Genomic DNA, 23,353 nt, shown 5'->3' with positions numbered 1-23,353 from the left:
AGCGGCCCCCTTCAGCCGGGGAGCCCCCGGGCCTGCGGCTGGGCAGGGAGGCGGCAGCCCGGCCGTGCGCGGTGCGAGGGCGCCCACTGGCGGCTGCCGCGGCGGGAGGCGGGGGCCGGCGCGGCCCCCTTCCAGGCCGTTCTGCGGGCGTGACTCAGAGCGCGGCGGCGGGGGAGCCGGGGCTATAAATACGGTGCCCAGCGCCGCAGTCCCCGCTTGCGCAGCGCAGGACGCGGAGCCGCAGAGGTGAGCCCCGCAGGGCTGCGGGGGGCAGAGCTCGCGGGGGGCGGGGGCTGGCTGGGGGATTGTTGGACCCCCACCCCCTTAGTCGCGCAAACTCCGCGGATCGCCGGCAGCTGCCCGTGCGCCCTGCCGGGGTGAGGGTCTGCGGCCAGGCGTGTGCGCGCCACGGGCTCCGCAGGGGCGGCCCTCGCCGCTGGGCAAAGCTGCCGCAGGGCACGAAGCTGGCGCTGGGCGCAAGGGCTGGAGCTGGAGGCTCCGGGGAAGGGGCGCTCTCCGCTTCCCCAGCGCCCGGGGCTGTGCGCGCCCTGGGGAGGGCAGAGAGATGGATGTGGGGGCTCCTGATCCGTCCTGGGTGGGAGGGGGATGGATCCATGCAGCGATCCCTAGGGAAAGAGGGAGCCGGGTTAGGTTGGCTAGTGGCCCTAGCTCACCCTGCCCGTCTGGGGAAAGGACCTGCACACCCCTTTGCACCTCAGAGAAGGGATGGGCTTGCAAGGGCTTTCTCTGACAGATTGGTGGGTGTAACTAAGGGCTGTGCACTGCTTGGCCCAGTGGGGTGGGGGCATTTAACTGTCTGTCCACCTGCCAGTGGCCTCCTTGCAAGCAGCTCTCAGCAGCATCCCCTGTGTTTCCACCTTCCCTGCAGGTATGTAACCCAGGAGAATTCTTTAATGGTTCTGAATCCTCATGCTTCAAGGCTCCCCTCCTGGTGTCAGGAGGGAATTCCTACATCTTGGCCAGTTCTGGGGCCTCGAGTGGGAATGGGCTGCTCTAGGACATGTCATACTGGGCTACAGGCCCCAGTGATTTGCCATGTCATGGCCATTTCTAGCTTTTCACTGGCATGTCTTGCTTACGGTGACATGAAAGTGGGGTGCTAATAATCAATATATGAGAGAGAAGGCCTGAGCGTGAAAGAGTGATGCAGTTAGTGGATCTTGGCATTCGGTTGGTCCTCGTGATCAGACCATTGGCCTGGCAAACCTGGGAACTTGGCCTCTAGGAGTTCCCAGTGCCAGACGCTTCAAAGGAAGGAGAAATTCGCCTGGTGCAATGCAGTGAGCGACAGTGTTGCTGCCAGGGGCTATTTTACTGCAGGTCTTGTGATAGTTGCTGTTTTCTTTCAAAACCCCAGGAAGTCACATCCTGGCTTTCTTGTTAAAAAGTAACCTTCCAGCCCTGCTAGAGGCAGAGAAGCTTGAAAATGGGACCTCTGTTCGAGGCCTGGAAGACCAATAAAAAAAAATCCAGCTTTTGTTTTTAATCTCCAGATTGTTTTAAAACAAAAAGAATCTCTTGGGGCTCTGACTCATTGTATTTAAACATTGGGAAAATAACCATAATGCACCTCACCAGTTGAGCAATGCGGGGTGGGGGGGATAACCACAATGCACCTGGCTAGTTGCCTAGTGTGGGGGTGGGGAATGCATGGATGTTTGGGGGGGGAAATCCGTCAAACCCAGGAGTAGTTTCGTATCAGCGCCTGGTGCAGGGAGCCTGCGCTGGTGGGGAGTGGGAGTTCAAGGTAAAGGCACAATGCTCTCCAACCACAACACCGTACAGCTACGCCACTGTCCTTGAAGCAATTGCTCTGTAGGGAGGGGGGCCCCACAGGCCGTATTGTTCCCCCTCCTAAAACCACATTGAAGAGATTTACATGGGACCCATGGAATGCCGGGGTAATGTCCAGGGCTGCAGTCAGGTTGTGCTCCCGGCTTCCATCACAAGCGAGATGAGTCTCCAATCTTATCCTAACTCCGTCTAGATGCTGGACAACTTTAGATGAAAACTACCCCCCGATTCAGCAGGGCTGTCGGTCTCTGTTTCACTCAGGACTGCCGCATCAGAGCTGTGTGTGCGAAGGCCGGGCCTGGAGGAGTAGGGAGGCTGTGGGGTCAGGATTGGGATGGGGGGCATCTATGGAGCTGTCTCAGGGAGCTGGGGAATAGCAGGGGGCTGTGGGTCAGGATTGGGGGACATCTGCAGCACAGGGGAGCGCAGGCTGGATTAATGGGGTAGCTTCGTTCCTTCACTTTCTACAGCTCTAAATAACCCCGGAGCCCATGGCACTGGACCAGTTCTGATCTCCCTGGCTTGCCTTGTGTTTCTTTCCTTGCCTTCCTGTCCAGTCCCCCCTCCCTGTGAGAGGTGCTACTTTCCAGCTTACCCCCCCAGCCCCCCCCGGACTCCTACACTTCCCTCTACCCCCCTCTCCGTTGCCATGCAGCTCCTGCTGCTCAGCCGCCTCTGGGCCAGCTCCGATCGATCCTGCTGGCCCTGGCCCTGAGGGATCTGGTGTTTCTGGCAAGGTCGTTCAGTGTCTTATCACTTTAGTGTCATTCGCTTGGGCTGGGTCCAGCCCCACCGCAGAGCTGGAGCTAAACCCAGTCTGGGTGCCGCCCCACTTCCCCGGTGCTGCTGGCAAATGGGGCCATCTGTGCAGAATCCCGATTGATGCGGGACTCTGCATTGATTCCTGCTGTCTCCAGACGTGAAAATCCCCAGTGACCACCCTGTCCCCTATAAAAGCCCCCTATGCCAAAGGCTTAATTCAAAGCATCCCCCACTGCCTAGGCTGAAAGGGAAGCCCAGGAAGCAATGAGCATGCAGTGAAGTGCGTGCTACCCGCTGATCTGCGAGGCAGTGCCGTTCAGTGGCTACAGCATGGAGCTAGGAGGCAGGAGGGTCTGTGTGGCCTGTGCCTTGCTGAACTTCAGTTTCCCCAGCTGTTGCATGGGGATCGTGCTACCAGCCCATCTTTGAGATCTGCCGATCAGAGGTCCTGATCGTTAACTTTATTTCTGCTGATCTCCACTCTCCTGGCGTCTGACGCACTTGCCCCCATTGTATCCGGCTGTAGGCGCTACGCTCGAAGGCAAACCTGTCCGGCATCTGGTTCCGACAAACAGGCGAGCTGGGCTCTCGCCGGTGGAGGAAAACCTTTCATGTTCTTTCCTGGCTGGAAAGTGCAGGAAGCTTTGCTCAGCCTCGGGGGCTCCGTGTTCTGTTACGCACCCTCCAGCTGGATTTGGGGTGTGCGAAAGCGAGGGCTGAGCGCTGCTCTGTGCCTGCGTCCCGCACGGCTGTCGCGAATGGGAGACAGCAGAGATGGGCCTCTGCTGGTTAGTTTTTTCTCCTCCTTTAGTCTCTAGCTTCCGTCAGCAGCTCCATCGAATCCTCACTAACACTGCGGGCGAGAAATCTGAGGCAGCCTGGCCCCAGACTCCCCCAAGCCCATGCCAATTGCGTTGTGATTCACTAACCTGTCGGGAAAGAGCCCCCCCCCAAGCAGGGCTGGAACTGGTTGTCCTCCAGCTGCTCACAACATGGGTTGGGGGCTCTTATGTAAGATCCTCCGATTGCTGCACAATAGAGACGTTCCCAGACATCAGGTTTTGGCATCTGCTCCCAGACTGAGTTCAGGGCTGCAGTAGCTCCCCTGGGCCAGAAATTCGTGGGCATTTGGGTCACAGCAGGGACACCAGGGCCTTGTGCTTGTATAAATAAGCAGATACCCCTGGGTGTGGGGGGTTGAGTCATTAGAATGAGTCATAGCTCATTTTTCTCCTGTGGTTTTTTTGTTTTGGTTCTCAGGGCAAAGCTTGGCTAAGCCATCGTAATTCTGAGCGACAGCCTGGCTTGCTCATGGTTGGAGCAGTCACTCTTCAGTCCTCCTTTATTCAATCCTCTTGCTTTGAAATCTGTGGGTTCATGCGAATCGGGGACTCCTGGGGTGCAGACCCTCCTCTGCCTGTGGCCAAAGAGCCGTCTCCCCTGAGCCTAGAACAGCCCTGCTCCCTCCATGAGCATTCCTCCGTGTCCCCAGTCCAGACATCCACCCCAGCAAGTCTCTGATGTGGCTGGGATAGAGTTAGAGATGGAGCTGGATCCAAACGCCCCAGACCACTGAGCACTCAGAATCCAGATCATATTTTTTCCAGCTTGCTGATATCAAAATCCCTCCCTAAAGGGTCATTAGCAGGATAGAACCTGGGACCTTCAGCACAGAAAACATGGACTGTGATCTAAATGAGTAACTCCATAAGCTGGTAGCAGTAGTAGGCTCTTATCCTCTGTGTGGACCAGCCCTTGACGTATTGGAGACGCTGAACCGGTGGGTTAAACAGTCACTTCAATACAAGCACTTATCCAGGGTCTGTGCTGGGCATAGCTGGTGCTAGCTACAGGCTGCTGTAATATGTAGCACTTAAGAAAGACCTGATGCTTTCATGGTGCTTCCCAAACACCTGTGGGAGGTAACCTCTCTGCCTTCCACTGTAGTGTGGGGATAAGTGACATGCCCATGGCCATGACGGGAGCCTGAGTCAGAGCAGAAGTTAGAGCTTAGTTCTTCCTGGCTCCAAGGCCTCTGGTCAGGCTGGTGGAGTTTGGCTCTCTTGTTAAATCCCAGACAGTTTTTAGCCCCATATCTTGAATGTGTTTCTCTCTCTCTTGGGCATCTGGGCTGGAGCAGCCTGTTGTATTCACTTAGATGCAGAGCAGGGGCTAAAGCTGTCAATGTCACTAGTCACCGTCCAGTGTTAAACAAGGCTGGGGGTTAGCACCATGGCAAACCTACCTTTTAAAATGGTTTGTAAAACCTATGAAAGATCTAGAAAAGCCGTTGGAGTATTTGAAATGTAAAGTATCGAGTCAGGCTTTTGTTTGAACAACATCCCTTGTTCCTTTTACCTGGAGACCATTTTTAGAAGGAAAAGCCCCCAGTTTGGCAGTCTCTTAGATGGCGTCAAAGATGATCACTCCCATGGCAGGTGGTGGTTGGGACACATCTGGAGGTGGCGATCTCATCTGGGTTGCTCTCTCTGGCCTGTTCTGGCCAGGACATCTCTCAGGGGGAGGCTGAAGAAGGTCCAGGGGAAGGTGGGGTGCCAGTTGGGATGGGGAAGCTTGCTGGAGTAGCCTGTCTGTTTTTATTTTTCTTGGTTTTTTATACTTTTCCCCATTCAGCTATTTTTTCTTCTAAGGATCCCAAAAGCGAGTGATGGGCAGAATAGCCCATCCCCCTCGTTATTTTGTCCATGAATTAGGCTTAAACTCTGACATACTTATTTCTGGCTCCAGGTCCTGTGTGTTGTCATGAGCATAATTGCAACACTGTCCTTGAATCAGATCAACTGGCCTTTTTGTTTAGATTCATTCAGTCGCTCTGTCTCCTTGTACCTTGTCCTGGCACCATTTGTCCTCCTAGGTTATTGTAACGTCCTATGAGTGTTCACAGACTTGTGACCGCTTGAGCTCCTGTTTTGGTAAATATGTAGGCCCTCGGCCTGGGGAGCCTGCCCGAGTTCTCCTCCCTGTCTTTCAGGCCTGCACAGGACCTTGGAGTTTGCTCTGGGGTGAGGAAGATGAGGCTGCTGCTGCTCTCGCTGCTGGGGCTCCTGCTGTCCTGGGAGGAAGGCCAGGCCCTGGTTCCGCCCAATGAATTGCAACGTAAGTGGCGTTGGTGGGGCTCCGCGCACTGGGGCGGAAACTCCCCGGGTGGCTGGGGCTGGTGGGATCGGCACATGCGGAGTAATTCAGGACACACAGCACCACCGACTGCATGAAGCTCAGGTGCAGGGCCAGGCAGGCTGTTACAGGGATCAGTTTCTCTGATTTGTGCCCCGTGCTCCAGCTGACAGGTGCCCCGCCAGCCACTGACAACAGCTGTTACTTGGGCTTTGCTGCTAGGGCTTGCCTCTAGGACCCCCAAAAAGCGGCTCTATTTATCTATCGCGCCCATCACCATTGTACTGATTGCCTATAAGAGTCAGAGGAGCGGCGTGTGCATGGGGGGTTAAATTGGGGTGTGGGACCCCAGTGTTTATATGGAACGAGCAGGGGAGGGGGCTAGGCTGATGTGGGTTTAGATCTGAAACGTGGCAAACCTCCAGGAGTCTGGCTGAATTTCTCTTCGGATTAGGCTGGAAAGAACCCCCAGGAACCAAAACAAAAGATCAGGGATGGACCTGATCAATTTACTGAGGGCCGTGGTGGATTCACCATCAGTGATGTGTTTTACTTTATTTTTTTTATTTTTAAATCAAAACCGGATGTTTTTCTTAAAGCTCTGCTCTAGGAATTGAGGGGTAGTCTCTGGCCTGTGCTGTACAGGAGATCACAATGGTCCCTTCTGGCCTGGGAATCTAGGAATCTGTGGTCCAAACCCATGAGGCCAGGACCCCAAGCCCTGGGGAAATCTGGATCTGGGCGGTGTGGATCAGGACCATCTAAACAAACTTCTCCCCCAAGTCCCTGGCATCAGGAGTGTCTTGGGTCCAAGCCAGGTGCTTGCATCATGAGATCATTTCTCCCACAGCTTCCTGCCAGGTAACACCGCACAAGTATCAACTCTTCAGGGTTTGCTAGGTTGGGTCCTGTGGAAAATGGTGCACCCGAGTAGCAGACCTGAGAGCAGGCTGTTGCGGCTCAGAGAGGAGTGGGCTCAGGGGGACTGGGTGGGATCAGTCTTTACTCTAGATCTTTGGCACCAAAATTCAGTTGTTCTTGGCTACCTCCCTCTGGCACGGTCCCAGCCCAAATCTAAGCAAGGTTAGAACGGAGCTGGGCAAATAAGAAGTTTGTGTGAAATTTCAGCTGAATTGGATTTGACCCTTTTGGGGGCAAATAGGCTTTGGAGATGCAAATATTTGGGTGGGAAAGATGTTATGTCAAATCTGGGCAGCCATCTTAGAAGAAGCAGAAGGCCATCTTAGCGTAGCTCTCCTGAGGCAATTAACTTCTCCCCCCCCCCCCCCGCCCCTTTCAGAAATGTCTGTAGCGGGGAGCAAATACATAGACACCCAGATCGAGAATGCCATCAACGGGGTGAAGCAGATGAAAAGCCTCATGGACAAAACCAGCAAAGACCACCAGGAGATCCTGACCACGCTGGAGGAAACCAAGCAGAAGAAAGAGGTGAGCAAGTGGCAGGCAGGGGAACCAATGGGAGAATGTCCCTGCAAAGCTTGTCGCTGAATCTCACCACGATTCGGGCCACGGGGGTCCGATGCTTGCATGGAACATGGCTGCGTCACTTATCCTCTCTGCATTGGGAGCTTGGGGGACAATCTCTAATGAATCCACAGCCCCCCCGACGTTCCCTGGGTGGTGGTGGGCTTCCCACGCTAGTCAGCAGCAGCTTCCTGGCAAGAGTGGGCTAGAACTATGATTCTCCTGCACTAAAGACCCAGGCTCCTGCCTCTTGAGCTAAGGGAGAATCCCTGTTAGCTGCCCAGCCCCTCACAGTCAGGGCTTTAACCCATTCACTTCCAGCAAGCCATGCAACTAGCCAAGGAAACGGAGAAGAAGCTGACCGAGAAGCCGGAGGTATGCAACGAGACCATGCTGGCCCTGTGGGAGGAATGTAAGCCTTGCCTGAAGCAGACCTGCATGAGGTTCTATTCCAGGACGTGCAGGAGCGGCTCGGGCCTGGTTGGCCGGCAGGTGAGCGAGCTGTTCAGTCTAGGTCCTTCTCTGGCGCTTGGCATCATGCTATAGGAGAGCCTGGACCTCTTTCCACCAGGGTGTGGGACGCGGTGGAAGATCAGCAGGGCTTGTATGGGAGAGTAGTAGCATGTGAATTAAGTGATGTGGCTGAGGATGGAGCCTGTAGGGCTCCTTGGCATGAGGAGACCCGTGAGCCAGTGCTTTCTTGGTAGACAACATCAATAGCTCCAACTCTGAGATGGACAGAATGCACTGGGGGGGCTCTAGCCTTGATTATCTCCTGGCCGCTGGAGAGCCAACAGGAGTTAAATGATGGCCATTGTCCACCCCACCTTCCATATGGATGTGGGTCCGCAGCACCTGTTCCCTGTGGTCCATAGCAGTCACTGACTTGGCCCAGTTGAGGCTGGTAGGGAACAGGTCTCCCTGTGATGCAGCGGTGTGGGCCCCAGCTCTGTGTAGGGTGGGTGGCGGGTGGGTCTACAGAGGCCTGCCAGCTCACTGCGTCCTGTCCCTGCCTTGCTCTGGTAGCTGGAGGAGTTCCTGAACCGCTCCTCCCCCATCTCCATTTGGGTGAACGGCGAGCGCATTGACTCCCTGCTAGAGGAGGACCAGCAGCAGGGCCGCTGGCTGGAGGACCTGGAGGAGCGCTACAGCATGGTGGAGGACAGTGTGGACGACCTGTTCCAGGAGAGCACGCGGGCCTACGGCCGCATGGCCCCGTTCTTCCGCTTGCCCTTCGCGGAGAGCTCCCGCAGGGCCATGCATGCCCCCTTCCGCTTCCGCTTCCCCTTCGCAAACGCCAGGGTGGTCCGTGACACGCACCCCTTCTTCTCCCCACTCCGGCACCATGGCTTCCACCGCCTCTTCGAGCCGCTCTTTGAGATGACCCAGCGCATGTTCGAGGGAGCCCAGAAGGCCATGGAGCAGGACGGCCAGTGGTTCGAAGGCAGCCAGGACCCCCTGCTGGGAGGGTCCACCACAGGTGGGGGATATTCAAGGGCCTAGGGGCAGATCCAGCAGCGCTGCAGGGGGGAGGAGGGTAATGACCAGGGCCGGAGAATCTGCCCCCAGGCACACACTAGTCACCAGGGGCGAGTCCGGAAGGAATTGGGATTCCCTTATCTAGCACTAGCCTTGTGCCAAAGACACTGTCTTAAACAGTGAGTGTGGTTAACCCTTGGAACAACTTATCTAGGGATGGGGGGCAGGGGCGGTTCTCCATCACTGGCCATCTTAAAATCAAGATTGGATATTCTAGTTCAGAGAGGAACTAACTCAGGGCAGTCCTATGGCCTGTGTATACAGGAGGCCAGAGTAGGTGATCACTGGTTCCTTCTGGCCTTAATCTGTGGGGTCCCCACCCCGAGAAGGCCTCTACTCTGGGGACAAATGGTCTGGTTCGCATAGCTGGCCCCCCAGCTGGGCACCTTGGCAGAGCCCAAGGTAGAGCTAGTGGGGAAACTTTTCCAACCAAATGTTTGGGTTCAGCAAAAGGGTGTGTGTGTGGGGGGGGGGGGGTGTTTTTAAGAAAATCAAAAAATGTTGAAATCCTGGAATTTCCCACAACATGGAATGTCTGGTTTCCACCCAGCTCCAGTCCTGCCCTGAGCAAGCCCCACACTGAGTCGTCCCACCCCCTCCCCCCATGACCCTGTTATACTTTCAGCAATGGTCCAAGCAGAGTGCAACAGCAGTCCAAGTCCCGTCTGCTGCTCACAAAGGAGGGGGAAGCGGTCTCCCGCCCCCACCCGTGCTCCGATCCCTGGGTTTATTTTGCGAGGCAGCAGCTCTCATGGAATGAGCAGGCTGCAGGAGAAGGGCACTGGTCAGCTCCCTGCTGAGCAGGGGGGTGGCCTTTCTGGTTCAAAGCGCCACTTGGGGAAACCACACGAGGCGCCCCCGGATCCCATGACCGAGGTTTGCTCCCGTGAGCTGAGCACAAGGCGGTGAGCGGGGGAGAACGCTGGCTTCCGCTCCAGCGTGGGGCGAGTCGCTTTATGTCTCTGCCTCATGTTCCCTAGCCATCGAGTGGGTCTGACTCTGACAAATCCATGGGTACCTAGGGCTCAGAGATTGTCTCTATGCTGCACTCGGGCCACTGGGAAGTTTGCAGCAAAGCTAGACCCTGTAACCTCCCGCTCCAGATAACAGCCCAGGCCCTGGCCATTTGAGCTAAAGGGGACACTCTGTGGGCTCATAGCAGCACAAGGCCTATGACACACAGATGGGCAGCTCTGATTCTGTCCAGTAGAGGGCAGTGCTGGTTGTCTCACCTCCCTTACACGGGTGGGCAAGACTTGATTAGCTAATGTATTAATAGTCTGAAGATGAAGGGTGCTAACAATACCACTGGAATTACTCCAGGAGACAGGAGGTGATGTATTGCCTCCTCTCGGCTTGGCTTGAAAGCAATCGCGGAGCATTTTCAAGCCCTCTTGTAGAATAAATAAATGTCAGAGCCCGGGAATTATGGCAAAAGCAATCTGAAGCTTATTTACACTCCTAAGTAGGTAATTCACAAGTTCATAAATCATTTGCCAGACTTAATAGGAATAACAGGACAGACTATATAAACCTTCAATTCTTGTGCGGGTGTCTTAGGGATAGCAGTTACTGAAAAGACTCCAGGCCCTGGTTAATTGCTATATTTCCCTGGTTCTGAATGGCTGCAGTATTCTCTGTTTCCCATCCTGAGCTGCTATGCAGAGTTGCTGTGCTCTAAACAGCTGCCACACACCACCCCAGAAGCAGCTGCATTTTAGTGGGGCAGGAAGGCCTTACTGTCTACATGACTAGTACTTTGTAAAGAGCATTGGAGTGCAAGGTGCTGTACGAATGCACGAGAGCTGGTGCATCTGGCAGTGTCAGGCGGTTTTGCCCATGCTGAGAAGTAAAGCTATACCGCTGTGGTGTCTCCTCCCTCCCGCATCCCTTCAGAGACTCTCAACTCCAGCGACAACCGCATGGTGTGCCGGGAAATCCGCCGCAATTCTGCTGGCTGCCTGAAGATGAAGGACAAGTGTGAAAAATGCCAGGAAATTCTGTCTGTAGGTGAGCGAAGGAGACCCAGTATAACCAGAGGCTGGTAACTGCTTGTAGCTTCATAGATAAACACACCACAGGGGGCGTAGAACCTGCTTCCTCTAGTTCCATCCCTGCCTGGTCAGCCCCTTTCACTGGCACTGGGGCTTCTCACCCCTCTTGGGTGAGATAAATGGGCTCTTCTCCAGATGTGATTTCCCCCCCTCTCTGCCCAGCAGGCAACCGTGTTGCATCCCTCCCCCCTGTGTATTTTGTGTTTCTAGATTGAGCAGGTTGGGTGCAGAATATTGCAGATTTCAGTACCGGTCCAATATCTTAGACGCCAATGTGTAACAGCATTTAGGCCCCCACAGATCCAGGACCAGGTTCTCAGTGGTGTAAACTGGCACAGCTCCAGTGGAGTCATGCCAATCCACACCTCCTCAGAGCTGGCCGTAGACCTCGGTCACCAGCCCACATGTAACATGGAGGGGAATGGAAGGGGAGGCCTTCTGCACCAGACCCCCCAGGCCTCAATCAACTGAGCAGCCGGTGGTTCTGAGCGCCAAGTGGCGGCTGGCCGGCTCCAGGTTTGGTGGTGGGGTGCAAGTGGACTCGGGTGCTGTTAACCTCCCCACCCTGCGTTAGCCAGCAGGGGAGGTGGGCTGGAGGGCCTGGTGCTGTTAGGGGAGATGCGATCATGTCCTGACACCAGCAGCGGCGCTGGTCGGTTGGCTTTGCTGGTGGAGCAACCAAGGGCCGACAAAGCCATGGAGCCAGAGTCCCGCACTGATCCCTTGGCGGGGGTCTCTACAGGGTTTAGACCCACTGTCAGGGCAGTAGGCAGGGAGCCAGGTGTCCTGCTGCCCTCCTGCTTTCAGGGATCCTGGCAAGTCCGTCTTTGACCCCTTCTCGCGTTTGTAATGCCCTCTTCTCCCCTCCCCCCCCGGGCTGAAGACTGCTCCCAGACAGACCCAGCCCAGGGCCAGCTGCGGGAGCAGTTTGAGGACGCCCTGCGCCTGGCGGAGCGCTTCACCCGCAAGTATGACCAGCTGCTGAGGACCTTCCAGGAGGAGATGCTCAACACCTCCAGCCTCCTGGACCAGCTCAACAAGCAGTTCGGCTGGGTGTCCCGCCTGGCCAACCTCACCCAGAACGGCGACGGCATGCTGCAGGTCACCACGGTGGGTCCCCGCTGCCCTTCCGGCGCTGCTTGGGGGGGCCCTGGGAAGGGGTGGGGGGGTGCCATGGGCTGCTAAGATCAGTGGACAGCATGGGAACCATAGATTTCCCTCCCCCGTCCTGTCCCCCCGCTGGCCCATGGGGCACTCCCTGTGGTCTCCAGAGAGCTGGTGGGCATGTGACCCTCCCTCTTCATCACAAAGAGCCTGGACTGGAGGCAGCTGACTGCAAGGAGGGACCAGCTGAGGGGCAGAGCAGGGGACTAGGGGGCATGGAGGAGCAGGGTGGCCCATTGGAGCCTGGCATTGGGTGCTACCTGGTTGGCACCAGCTGGTGCCACCCAAATGAATGAGGCATCAAAGCCAGTTGGGAAACCAACCTCTCCGAGGGGCTCTACGCTGCCAGGACTGGCCCGTTCCCCAGGGCCCCCTCCCCAGCTATATCCCCCCCACCCCATGGATCCTGCATCGCGCTGCCCATGCACCCAGCTGGGTGTGGCGCTCCTGAGTTCAGCTCAGCGGCAAGCGCTGGCTCCCATGGCCCCCTGTCCCCTCCCCTGAATAGCAGAGAGCTGGGAAGAGGCAAAGTGGGTCAGGAGTGGGATGCATATAATCAGGCAACTGTCTCCAGGGCAAAAGTGCTTCTCTCCCCAGACAGCCTGACACAAGCCTTTGAGCTGTACGGCGCCAGCTGCGGGCAGGGGCACTCGGGGCTACTGCCACTGGCATCTGCCCATGCTTCAGGGGCCCCAGGCTGGACTAGAAGCAGGGGGGCTGCGGGTCAGCAGTGAGGGGTCCTGGTGGATCCGAGGGCTGGACTGGCAGGGACGCGATTGAAGGGCACCAGCGGAGCTCTCCACTTTACCCCATCCCCTGGTGCTGGATGCCTAAAGCCCTGGGTCTGTGCTAACGGGCTCCTTCCCGCTTCCTCTCCTAGGTGCTTTCCAAGACCCCCAACCGCAAGGATTCCCCCAGGCCTTCTGACACCCAGGTGACCGTGCAGCTCTTCGACTCGGATCCGCTGTCCCTGACGGTGCCGGGCGAGATCCCCTGGGACGACCCCAAGTTCATGGAGGTGGTAGCGGACGAGGCTCTGAAGCAGTACAAGCAGAATACCATGTGAGTTCGCAGCCCCGGCACGTAGGCTCCCAGCCCGGAGCAGCTGCTGAGCTCAGCCGAGAGCAGAAAAGCCTTGCTTAGGCCAGAGTGCTCTGGGGTGTTAGCTCGTCAGGGCTCATAAGCTAAGTAGGGTCAGGCCAGGTCAGACTTCCCCTCCCCTTAAAATCCTTCCCCCAGTCTCAACAGCGATAAGCAGCTGCTTCTCCCATTCCCATCCTATGTTGTATAGTACTGCTGTGTTCCACTCCAGAAATGGCTGCATTTCAGTGGTGGGTGGGCAGAGGTTTGAAACCATGAGCTTCATAAATGACCTTGGGATGGAAAGGGCCAGAGAAATGACCAGTCACCATCAAAAGGAACCCTGCTCCAACCTCTCCAAACCCCCATCGCTCATTTGTACTGGGCTGCGTTATATGACTTGTATTCTGTGCTGCACAAACCCACGAAGACCATCCCTGCCCTAAAGAGCTCATGCTCTAAACAGACAAGACCGACAAAAGATGGGGGGAAGGCAGGAAATAGTCTCTGCTTTGCAGCTGGGTATACTGAGGCAGACTCCATGACTTGCCCATAGAATCGAGGGACCTTGAGAGGTCTGGTCTACTCCCTGCACTCATGGCAGGACTAAGCTTTATCAGACCATCCCTGACAGGTGTCTGTCCAACCTGCTCTTAAAACCCCCAATGACAGATTCTAGAATTTATTCCTGGGCAATTTATTCCAGAGCTTAGCTACAGAGCCTGCAGCAGAACTGGGAGCTGAGCCCCAGACTAGGCCTTTAGCACCAGGCCAACTCTTCTGAGGAGGATCTCCTCAGAGCAGTGATCTGATTTCCATAACCCTCTCCTGGCCCCATGCCACCCTACACCCCACTCCGCCACCCCATAACCTGTGCTGTGCTAAACTCAATGCACCATCTCTTCTTTCCAACAGCGAGTGACACTGTCGTCTGCCCTGATCTTCAGTCTCATCTTCGGAAGAGATAAGCCATAGCCTTCAGCGATGCCCTTCTCCATGCTGCATAGACCCCCTAGAGCTGCGGAGGAGCCCTCGGCCTGGCACGCAGCCCTGATTCGCGCTCTGCACTAGTAGGTTAAACACTGTACTGCCTGTACTTTGCTGCTGGGTTGTAGGGACCCAAAACGAGAAATAAAATTTAAATCTGACACGGAGAACCTGCCTGGCTTGGTGTAGTTTATTGGCTTGGCCTCTGCGACCAAAAAGGCACAAGAAGGAGGTGGGTGAGGGAAATGCGGTGGTTCTTTAGTGGCTGAAGGAGGGCACAGGTGAGGTGGGCTTTAGAGGGCATTCCAACCCACCGGTCCAGATCAGTGTAGTCATTATTCCACCATATGGCCCACGCTCTCAGCCCAGATCTACCGCACCTTCCACCTGCAGCACTCCCCGGAGGTGAGTCGCAGGCAGGAACCCAGCACGGGGCTTGTGCATGTGAAAAGCACAAGCCTGCAGCTAACGGCGCAGCTCCACCAACCGCAGGCAGCAGCCTCAGACGTGGGCCCTAGCCTCTACGGCCAAGCTAGGAGCCCCACTGCGGCACAAAGGAGAAGCCCTCAGGTAGCCTATTCTTGGCAGCAGGGCTGCTACGGCACCCATGGCAGGGGGGATGTGCAGAGTGCTGGTTAGGACAGCTCTCTAAAATGCCCCACCCTTAACCACATGAACAGCCCCTGGGGCTGGCTCCAGCCAGGGGCTGTCAACCCACAAGTGGAAAATCAAAGAACTGTCCACATCCACCCCAAGCTGCCGCCGATCTGGCCTTACAACACCCTTTCCCCCAGCCTGTTGGGGCCCAGGCAGCTAGCTCAGGTTGGAGTCTGACATACCAGGAAAGGCTCATGGGCAAGAACAGGCCAAGACAGCATCTTGGCCAGAGCACAACACTCATTAGGTGGGCACAGAGCCTCCCTTGGTCTCCTCCTGCAGCCAGTGGACACTCTGGCCCTGACTGCGCTGGGAGGGACATGTGCCCAATGCTGCCGAGACAGCTGGTCCCAGGGTCCAGCCCAAAGTGCTTCCACGCTCACCAGGCCCCAGCCCAGAACCCAAGAGAGCCAGAGCTTGTCTCATCACACTACTCGCATGAGATCCCTGCAGGGACTGATCCATGTTCACAGGTGGGCTGGGGGCAGCTTGAGGGGGTGAGCAAACTGGGGGGCATGCCCAGACAACACCCATAGCCCAGGGAGGGGGCTAGCTGTGTAATGTGGCAGGATCTAATACATCTGCACAGCTCTGACGCCAAGCACTGCCCTAAGTGTGATGCGGGAGGGGATGGACTGACCCAAGGGTACTTGGGGGGCAAAGGTTTGTAGGAACAGTGCCAGCCCAGAGAAGGGCATTCCCACAGGTAACAGTCCACCATGCTCCAGTGCTGGCCTGGCCCAGGCAGGGGTGGGGGTCCCCTATGCCATCCCCGCTAGGACTTGTCAGGGCAGCGCAGCCACCAGGGCTTAGCCCAGCCCCACTGGCACTCCACACCCCAGCTCGCAGATCCGGGTGCCCCCTAGTGACCGCCCACAGCCAGCTGCTGGAGGGCAGCAGCCACAGAGGCGACGGCGGCGGTGTTGGCCTGGCAGTGGTAGAAGCCGGAATGGGTGGAGAAGCAGCCGTCCACGGTGTGCAGGAGGCCCGGGTGCTGGGCCTCCCGTTTGCTGCAGGCGTAGAGCTCGGCCCGCTCCTTGGGCTGGTGATGCAGCACCACCAGGATCGTCTTCCTCGCCGCTGGGCCGGAGGGGAGAGAACAGGAGTCAGGGGCAGATTTAAGGTTTCCTGGGGCCTTAGGACACAGCAAGTAGGAGGGAGGAGTCCTTCCCCACCCCTTCCGCCTGTGACCCCACCCTCATTCCACCCCTTCTGCCTGCAGCCCCTTCCCCAGGCCTGCCCCCATTCCATGCAGGGTCCCCCGCAGCCACAAGACCAGAGAATCTCCATCCCTGCACCACAGCCCCAGGCCACAGGGGGGGTCTGGGTGATGAGGCTTCCCCTGACTCTGCCCAGTGCTTCGGAGCACTGGGGCTTCTGGTGGGGGCCTCCTCCACCCAGCAGCTGTGGCCACTGGAGGGGGCTTTCCCCCAACCCCATCTGGCAGCTGCTGCTGCAGAGTCGGGTCAGGGTGTGGGGACTTCCCTGGCCCTGGCAGCCAGGGCTCCAGGTGTCTGCCAGGAGCAGTGGATATTTTCCAGAGGCCCCTAGCCACGGGCCCAGTAGCTAATCTGCCACTGTAAGTTAGGGGGCAGAGCACAAAGGGGAGGGCAGGGTCAAGGAGCGATGGCTGGGGTGGGGATTGCGGTGCACCAGCCAGGGCAGTCCCTGGCCATTCAATGCCTGCACCAGGGTCCACCCGCTTAACGGGCTCTGCTTTTAGTCACCTAGTTTAAGGGAAGTGGGGGGCGACTGCTGGAGAACGGCTCAGCCCATGCAGGGGAAAGGCCACTCACCGGAGATCCCCTCCAGCGCATTGCTGATGTCTGTGCCCAAGCGGGACGAGATGGGGCAGAAGAGCAGCAGCGGGCAGCTGGAGTGCAGCTCGTACTCCCCTGCCTGCAGGGAGATGCCCTGGGCCGCAAGGAGCTGAGCCACCTGGTCCAAGAACTGCCTCTCGCAGCCAGCCGTCTTACCGCTCGCGCGGACCTGCAGGGGCAAGGCTGGCAGGGACCAGGGTGGGTTAGAGACAAGTCTCCCCTCGGTCCTTGGCTCAGCCAGCTCCAATGAGAACTAGCGGGATGGAGCGGCGGGGCCGTGTGCCCAGCTGTACGCTAGGCCCAGCTCTGTTCCTGTGCAGGGCAGTCTGCCCCCAGTGGCTGCAAACCCAAAGGGGTATAAGCCCTAACCCTACTATGGGTAAGGGCAAATCCCTGATGCCACAGAAGACTGGTACTCAAGGGGGCTGGAGGGGCCTGTCTGTTTTAACCCTGCCAAATTGATCCAGCTGTTCTCAAGTATCAATTTGGTTCAGGGGGGAAAGCTGGGGCTTGTTCCCCCACTTATCCAGCAGCACAAGATATGCCCTTCCCCCCACGCACCAATCAGCACCAGCCCCCCATACACACCCAGCAGGGCTAGCTCCCCCCGCCCACCTCCCCATACGCACCCAGCAGCGCCAACCCACCCCCACACCCAGCAGTGCCAATCCTCCTCTGCAGCTCCTGCAGCGGCTGGAAAGTCATCCTGCAGCCTCAATCCCATAGGATTGTGGGTAAAGACAGTCATGGGAGGAAGATGGGCTGCAGGAGGGACTTTCAGCTGTTTCAGGGGCCGCAGTTCAATCAGGGTGGAGCACTGCTGCCCGAATCAATCGAGGCAACCCCAGCCCCACTGCTCCCTCGGCTTGCCTGGCTTTAGGTCTCTGGTCCCTGCTCCTCACAGGGGAAAGGAACCCCCATTCCAGCCCTACCCAGGCTTCCCGATGTTAACCCGGTCAGGCAAAGTGCCTGTCCACGGCATGCCGGTGCCTACCTGTGCTCCGGGTGGCCAGGGAAGGCGGTGTCTGGGAGGTCCAGGGGGACGATGCCCAGTGAGCTGGAGGCTGGCTGGCTGGTTTCAGGGGTGGTGGGGCTGCCAACCTGCCCTTCAACTCCTCCACCTCCTGCCGTAGTCTCTGGTTCTCAACGAGCACGCGGCTGGCGATTCTGATGGGCGCGTCTAGTGCCTGCAGGAATTCCAGTGTCTCGGGGTCCGAGGAGCCTTTCAGAGCCTGCGTGGAGTGGAAGGGGCTCAGTGCTATTCGACATCCCAGCACAGGGGACAGGCACCAGCCAGGGAGACGGTGCAAGATCCCAGTCTCAACAGGGACCAGGACTCCTGGGTTCTCTCCCTGACTCGCTGCGTGACCTTGGGCAAGTCACTCAGGCAGGCCCAGATCCTCCAAGGCGTTTAGGCACCTAACTCCCAGTGCTGCGGTGTCCCTGTGCCTCAGTTTCCCCAGCTGTACAATGTGGATAATAGCACGTCCCAATCGCTGGGTGTTGTGAGGATAAATACATCAAACCCTGTGAGGAGCTCAGGCAGATGGAGCCTGGGAGGCAGCAGGTACTGTCTAAACCCAGAGAGGGCCATGGGTCAACCAACGTGACAAAGGAGCGGCTGAGGGCTGCCCTACAGACGGGTTTTGTACCAGAGGAACTACGGGGGACAGAAAGCTGATTCTTTACTGAGTCATGCTGATCAAAGCCCCAGTGTGGACACAGTTAACCGGGATAGAGGTGCCAGATATCAGGAGAGCTTAGTCCCTGGGATTTTTAAGTCAAGGTCAGTCAAACACCCGTCAGGGCTGCTCCAGACAACACTTCGTCCTGCCTCAGTGCAGGGGCCTGGACTAGACGATCTGTCGAGGGCCTTTCCAGGCCTACATTTCTAGGAGCCTACGTGTTTCGCGAAGCAATGCCCCGGTCCAAACAGGAATTCATCCGAGGAAGTCCGGCAGCCTTTGGTAGGACAGACTAGGTGACCACAGTGGCCCCTTCTGGCCTTGGAACCTACGAACCCCCTTCTTGAACAGAGCTAGCTATTCCCGTATAGGCACCTTTATTCAGTCCTGGCATAACTGTGTCCACACCAGGGGGCGCTGTACCGCTCCAACCAGACCGGAGTAGTTCATGCGGTACGACTCCTATATGCTGCAGACATGGCATGAGACACAGAAACGCTTCCTGAGCCGAGCGTCCCAAGTGCAGGGAAGCAGGGGAAAGAGATCCCACAAATCGTCGGGAATCGTCAGGCAGCGATGAGGAAAGAAATGGGATCTCACACTACCCAGGAACCTGGTCCTTCGCTCGCCAGCTCTTTGGGGTAGGGACCGCCGTTTTGTACAGCACCTAGCACCATCCTGGACCAGGACTGGGGTGCCAGGCTCTACCGTATTAGAAATAAACGACAGATGTATTTACTATTATTACTCATCCTTGTCACTGGATCAGTGACAAATGGATGCAGGATCGAGCCCCAGAGCCAGCGGGTAGCTTTACCCTGGGTGTCTCTTACTCTGAGAGGTACACAGTAGTTTGTCTCTAATATGAGCCGTCGTGTGTAGATTTGATCATGTTGACAAAGTCTCAGTGAATCTGAATGGTCAGAAAGTCCCTCACCTCCAGCTGAGCCTGCAGCCTCTCCGCCGTCTCCCGGAGCTCTTGGGCTGTTCCAGCTGCTCCCCGGGCTCTGTTAGCACCGAGCTTAAAGACAAAGAGACAATCGAACAATAGCAATAATGCCCAGTGTTTTGGCCTGGTTTCAATCTCTTTGTCCTTTGCCATCACTTGAGTTTCAGGGGACATCAGAGGATCGCTTCAAATCAAGGGCTCAATCAACCCACAGGTTCTGGAACTAGGGGTGCTGGGGGGCTGCCGCAACCCCTGGCTTGAAGCGGCTTCTATCATATCCAGGGTTTACGGTTTGGTTCAATGGCTCTCAGCACCCCCACGATACAAACTGTTCCAGCACCAGTGAATCAAACTGTGGAACAGTCTCCCACTGGGCATATATCTGAACTACCCACAGCCCTGGAACACGGCTCCAGTGACGGGGGGTGGGGAGTGGGGGGGGCGCTGTGTGCAAGAGGGACCTAAAGTGCCTTTTCTGTCTCTAACTTTTGTGTGTATCAACTGGTTAAGGAACAGGGCTGGGATCACGCCTCCTGGGTCCTATTCCTGGTTCTACCACTGGTGGACAGCCCTTCTTTCTGCCTCAGTTTCCCCATCTATAACAGGGGACTATGGTACTTCCCTTGCCTCCTGGCAATCCTCAGTGAATTCACATGCTGAAACACGCAGCTAAGCCAAAAATTGGGGGAGTGGTAAATAACGAAGAGGACAGGCGCAAGCAAACAATATGCAGTTTAATAGGGCTCATTGTAAAGGTATACATTTGGAAACAAAGAATGCAGGCCACAGTTATAGGCTGGGGAATTCTATCCTAGGAAGCAGCGACTCTGACAAAGATTTGGGGCTCGTGGTGGATACTTGGCTCAACATGAACTCCCAGTGTGATGTTGTGACCAAAAGAGGTAATGTGATCCTGGGATGTATAAATGGGGAATCTCTAGCAGGAGCAGAGGGGTTATTCGACCTCTGTATTTGGCCCTGGTGCAACCGCTGCTGGAATCCTGTGTCCAGTGCTGGTGCCCACAATTCAGGAAGGATGTTGATAAATTGGAGAGCGGTCAGAGAAGAGCCATGAGAATGATTAAAGGATTAGAAACCTGCCTTCTAGTGACAGACACAAAGAGCCGAATCTATTTAGCTTAGCAAAGAAAACATAAGAACAGTCATGCTGGGTCAGACCAAGGGTCCATCGAGCCCAGTATCTGGTCTTCCAACAGTGGCCAATGCCAGGTGCTTCAGAGGTAATGAACAGAACAGGGAATCATCAAGTGATCCATCCCCTGTCGCCCATTCCTAACTTCTGGCAAACAGAGGCTAGGGACACCATCCCTGCCCATCCTGCCTAATAGCCATTGATGGACCTATTCTCCATGAATTTATCTAGTTCTTTTTTGACCCCTGTTATAGTCTTGGCCTTCACAACATCCTCCGGCAAGGAGTTCCACAGGCTGATTGTGCGTTGTGTGAAGAAATACTGCCTTTTGTTTGTTTTCAGCCTGCTGTCTGTTAATTTCATTGGGTGGCCCGGAGTTCTTGTGTAATAAGGAGTAAATAACACTTCCATCTTTACTTTCTTCACACCAGTCATGATTTTACAGACCTGTATCATATCTCCCCTTAGTTGTCTCTTTTCCAAGCTGAAAAGTCCCAGTTTTATTAATCTCTCCTCATCTGGAAGCTGTTCCATACCCTTAATCCTTTTTGCTGCCCTTTTCTGTACCCTTTCCAATTCCAATGTATCTTTTGTGAGATGGGGTGACTTGATCTCAGTCTATAAGTATCTACATTGGGAACAAACGTTTACTAATGGGCTCTTCAATCTAGCAGAGAAAGGTCTAACATGATCCAATGCCTGGAAATTGAAACTAGACAAATTCGCACTGGAAATAAGACATCAGTTTTTAATGGTAAGAGTAATTAGCAACCATTTCCCAAGGGTTGTGGCCGACTCTCCATCACTGCCAAAGTTTAAATCAAGATTGGATGTTTTCCTAAAAGCTCTGCTCTGGGAATTAATTATTCTGGGGGCAGTCCTGTGGCCTGTGCCATAGAGGGGGTCAGAGGAGATGATCACAGCGGTCCCTTCTGGGCTTTGAGATTCCTGGATGTCAAGGGAATTAGGCTCAAATCCTCAAAGGTATTTAGGCTCCTCCCTTCCAGCAAAAATCAACAGAAGGGAGGAGCCTAAATATCTTCCAGGATCTGGGCCTTAGTATCGAAACTTGGCTATTTTTTTAAAGTCCTAGTTAACTAGGGAGAAAGCCAGGGAGGGGGGAGCCCATTTTAGAGTTATTCCTGTCCCCCAGCTCATGCCCGGCACCTCTCAAATAACAGCCCCCCCTACCCCCACCCAGTTGCTATTGCTCGGGCTGTCGCCCCAGGGCTGCACCCAAAGCATCTTCCAGCGCCGCTGGGCTAGGTTGGCCCCCTAACTGTGCCTTCCCAGCCCGCCCTGCAATGCACCCAGCTCTGGGGTGGAGCGCCGCCGCAGCCCCACAACCAGGGCCTGGGGCAGGGCCGCGCCTGGTGTCCTCACCTGGGGCATCGGGGTGTCCGGCTCCCCGTCCGGCCGGTCCCTGCGGCTGGACGCCTCGGGGCCCTTCGCAAATAAGGAGAGGAGCCAGGCCATCAGGACGGGTCCCCACCGCTCGGCGGGGCTGGGGTCAGCGCCTCCCCCCGGCGCCGCAGAGCCGAGCTCCGGCCCGCGGGCGCTGCAAGCGGCCGGGCAGCTCCCGGGCTCGGCTCCTGCGCGCTGGCCAGGCTCGGGGCTCGCCCCGCCGCCGGGAGACTCCCCTGCGCCCGCCTGCCCCTCCGTGCGGCTGCGGCGCGCCCCTTGGCCGCTCTCGGCCATCTCCTGCCAGCCGAAAGCGAAAGCAGCCCGGCCCGGGAGCCGGCGCGCCCAGCCCCGCTCCGCGCAGCCCGCCGGCTCCTCCCCGGCCGGGGATTTCCGCCCTGCAAACTCCCCTGTGCAAAGCCTCCGCTGGACACAAGCAGGCGCCCGCTCCTGCCAGGCCGGAGGACTCTGGTTGACTCTGAGCTTCCGCCCTGTGACATTAACCCTTGTAGCCTTCAGCAGGCGATGATGCTTTAGCTTCTTGTTATGTCACCATCGAGCTCTACACACACACACACACACACACACACACACACACAGAGTTAACCTGTGGAACTCATTGCCAGGGGACGTTGCGAAGGCCAAAAGTATAACGGGCTTCAGAAAAGAACTAGAGAAGTTCCTGGAGGACAGGTCCAGCAATGGCTGTTAGCCAAGACGGTCAGGGACGCAACCCCATGCTCTGGGTGTCCCTAGCCTCTGATTGCGAGAAGCTGGGACTGGACGACAGAGGATGGATCATTTGAAATTGCCCTGTTCTGTTCATTCCCTCTGAAACATCTTCGGGCACCGGCCACTGGCGGAAGACTGGGCTAGATGGACATTGGACTGACCCTATCTGGCCATTATGTTCAGAACTGGGGAAGGTACCCAGATCTTAACACCCTAACCCTCAATTGTCCACTTAATTTTGTTTTCTCCTACAGCAGGGGTTCTCATCCTTTTTGTGTCTGAGACCCTCCCAACTGCTATAAAAACTCCAGGACCCAGTGAGGGCTCCTGGCTTCAACTACGGAGCGGGCGGGGGGCTCGGGGCTTTAGCCCTGCATGACTGGAGGCTCAGGGCTTCAGCTGCTGGCAGTAGGGGGGCACCTCCAGGCTTCCTCCTCGCAGGGCACCAGGGCTCTGGGCTCCCCAGCTTTAGCCCCTTGAGGCACGGAGGCTCAGGGCTTCTGCCCCTTGAGGGCACAGGAGCTTGTGAATCTGGGTTTCGGCCCCATGGCTCCAGGCTTGAGATCCATGGGGGGCACCAGGGCTCAGGGCTTCTGCCCCATGGGGAACTCCATGGCTCGTGTCTTCAGCTCAGCAGCTCCACACTTCAGCCCTGCGGGGGGCACCAAGACTCTGGATTTCACGCCACAGCTCCTGGCTTCAGCCCCTTGGGGGTGCTGGGGCTCAGGCTTCAGCTGCGGGTCCCCATGGAACCTCATACAACCCCCCCACGCCCAGGGGCTCCTGGTTGAGAACCGCTGTCCTACAGCAGGTGTGAACCAATAATCTGACCCAATTTGTATTTAGTGCCGACACGCCGGTTACCTTCCCCAGACCAGTACAAGAGCTCTGTGAAGCTCAAAAGCTTCTACTTCCCAACAGATGGTCCAACAAAA

The 23,353-nt window shown here is 56.6% G+C and overlaps 2 protein-coding genes across 5 annotated transcripts; one reads left to right on the top strand and one right to left on the bottom strand.

Moving 5' to 3' along the window:
* Nucleotides 1-94: 94 nt before the first annotated feature.
* Nucleotides 95-14,191, top strand: CLU (clusterin). Of its 3 annotated transcripts, XM_037893752.2 has the most exons (10): nt 164-246; nt 833-889; nt 5,570-5,694; nt 7,013-7,161; nt 7,519-7,689; nt 8,224-8,677; nt 10,633-10,746; nt 11,674-11,900; nt 12,835-13,016; nt 13,950-14,191. In XM_037893752.2, exons 3-10 carry the CDS (start codon nt 5,610-5,612, stop codon nt 13,954-13,956), a joined length of 1,389 nt encoding a protein of 462 aa, XP_037749680.1. In that variant the 5' UTR covers nt 164-246; nt 833-889; nt 5,570-5,609; the 3' UTR covers nt 13,957-14,191. The 3 variants fall into 3 exon arrangements, with proteins under 3 accessions (XP_037749679.1, XP_043397952.1, XP_037749680.1); XM_037893751.2 differs by lacking the exon at nt 833-889 and having other exon boundaries at nt 95-246; XM_043542017.1 differs by lacking the exon at nt 833-889 and having other exon boundaries at nt 151-246; nt 5,570-7,161.
* Nucleotides 14,192-14,196: 5 nt separating this feature from the next.
* On the bottom strand, nt 14,197-22,083 carry LOC114022271 (WW domain-binding protein 11). 2 transcript variants are annotated; one of them, XM_027833505.3, is made up of 5 exons: nt 21,669-22,077; nt 19,121-19,204; nt 17,493-17,730; nt 16,475-16,681; nt 14,197-15,758 (listed from the first exon to the last, which is right to left on the bottom strand). In XM_027833505.3, the coding sequence occupies exons 1-5, from the start codon at nt 21,981-21,983 to the stop codon at nt 15,541-15,543; spliced, it is 1,062 nt and encodes a 353-aa protein (XP_027689306.2). In that variant the 5' UTR covers nt 21,984-22,077; the 3' UTR covers nt 14,197-15,540. The 2 variants fall into 2 exon arrangements, with proteins under 2 accessions (XP_027689306.2, XP_043397953.1); XM_043542018.1 differs by lacking the exon at nt 16,475-16,681 and having other exon boundaries at nt 21,669-22,083.
* Between the last annotated feature and the right edge of the window lie 1,270 nt (nt 22,084-23,353).

Source organism: Chelonia mydas, chromosome 3 (genome assembly GCF_015237465.2).
Source record: "Chelonia mydas isolate rCheMyd1 chromosome 3, rCheMyd1.pri.v2, whole genome shotgun sequence".
In the NCBI taxonomy this organism is placed as follows: Eukaryota; Metazoa; Chordata; order Testudines; family Cheloniidae; genus Chelonia; species Chelonia mydas.
Note: the sequence above shows the minus strand (reverse complement) of the source record. Positions and strands in the feature narration are given on the sequence as shown.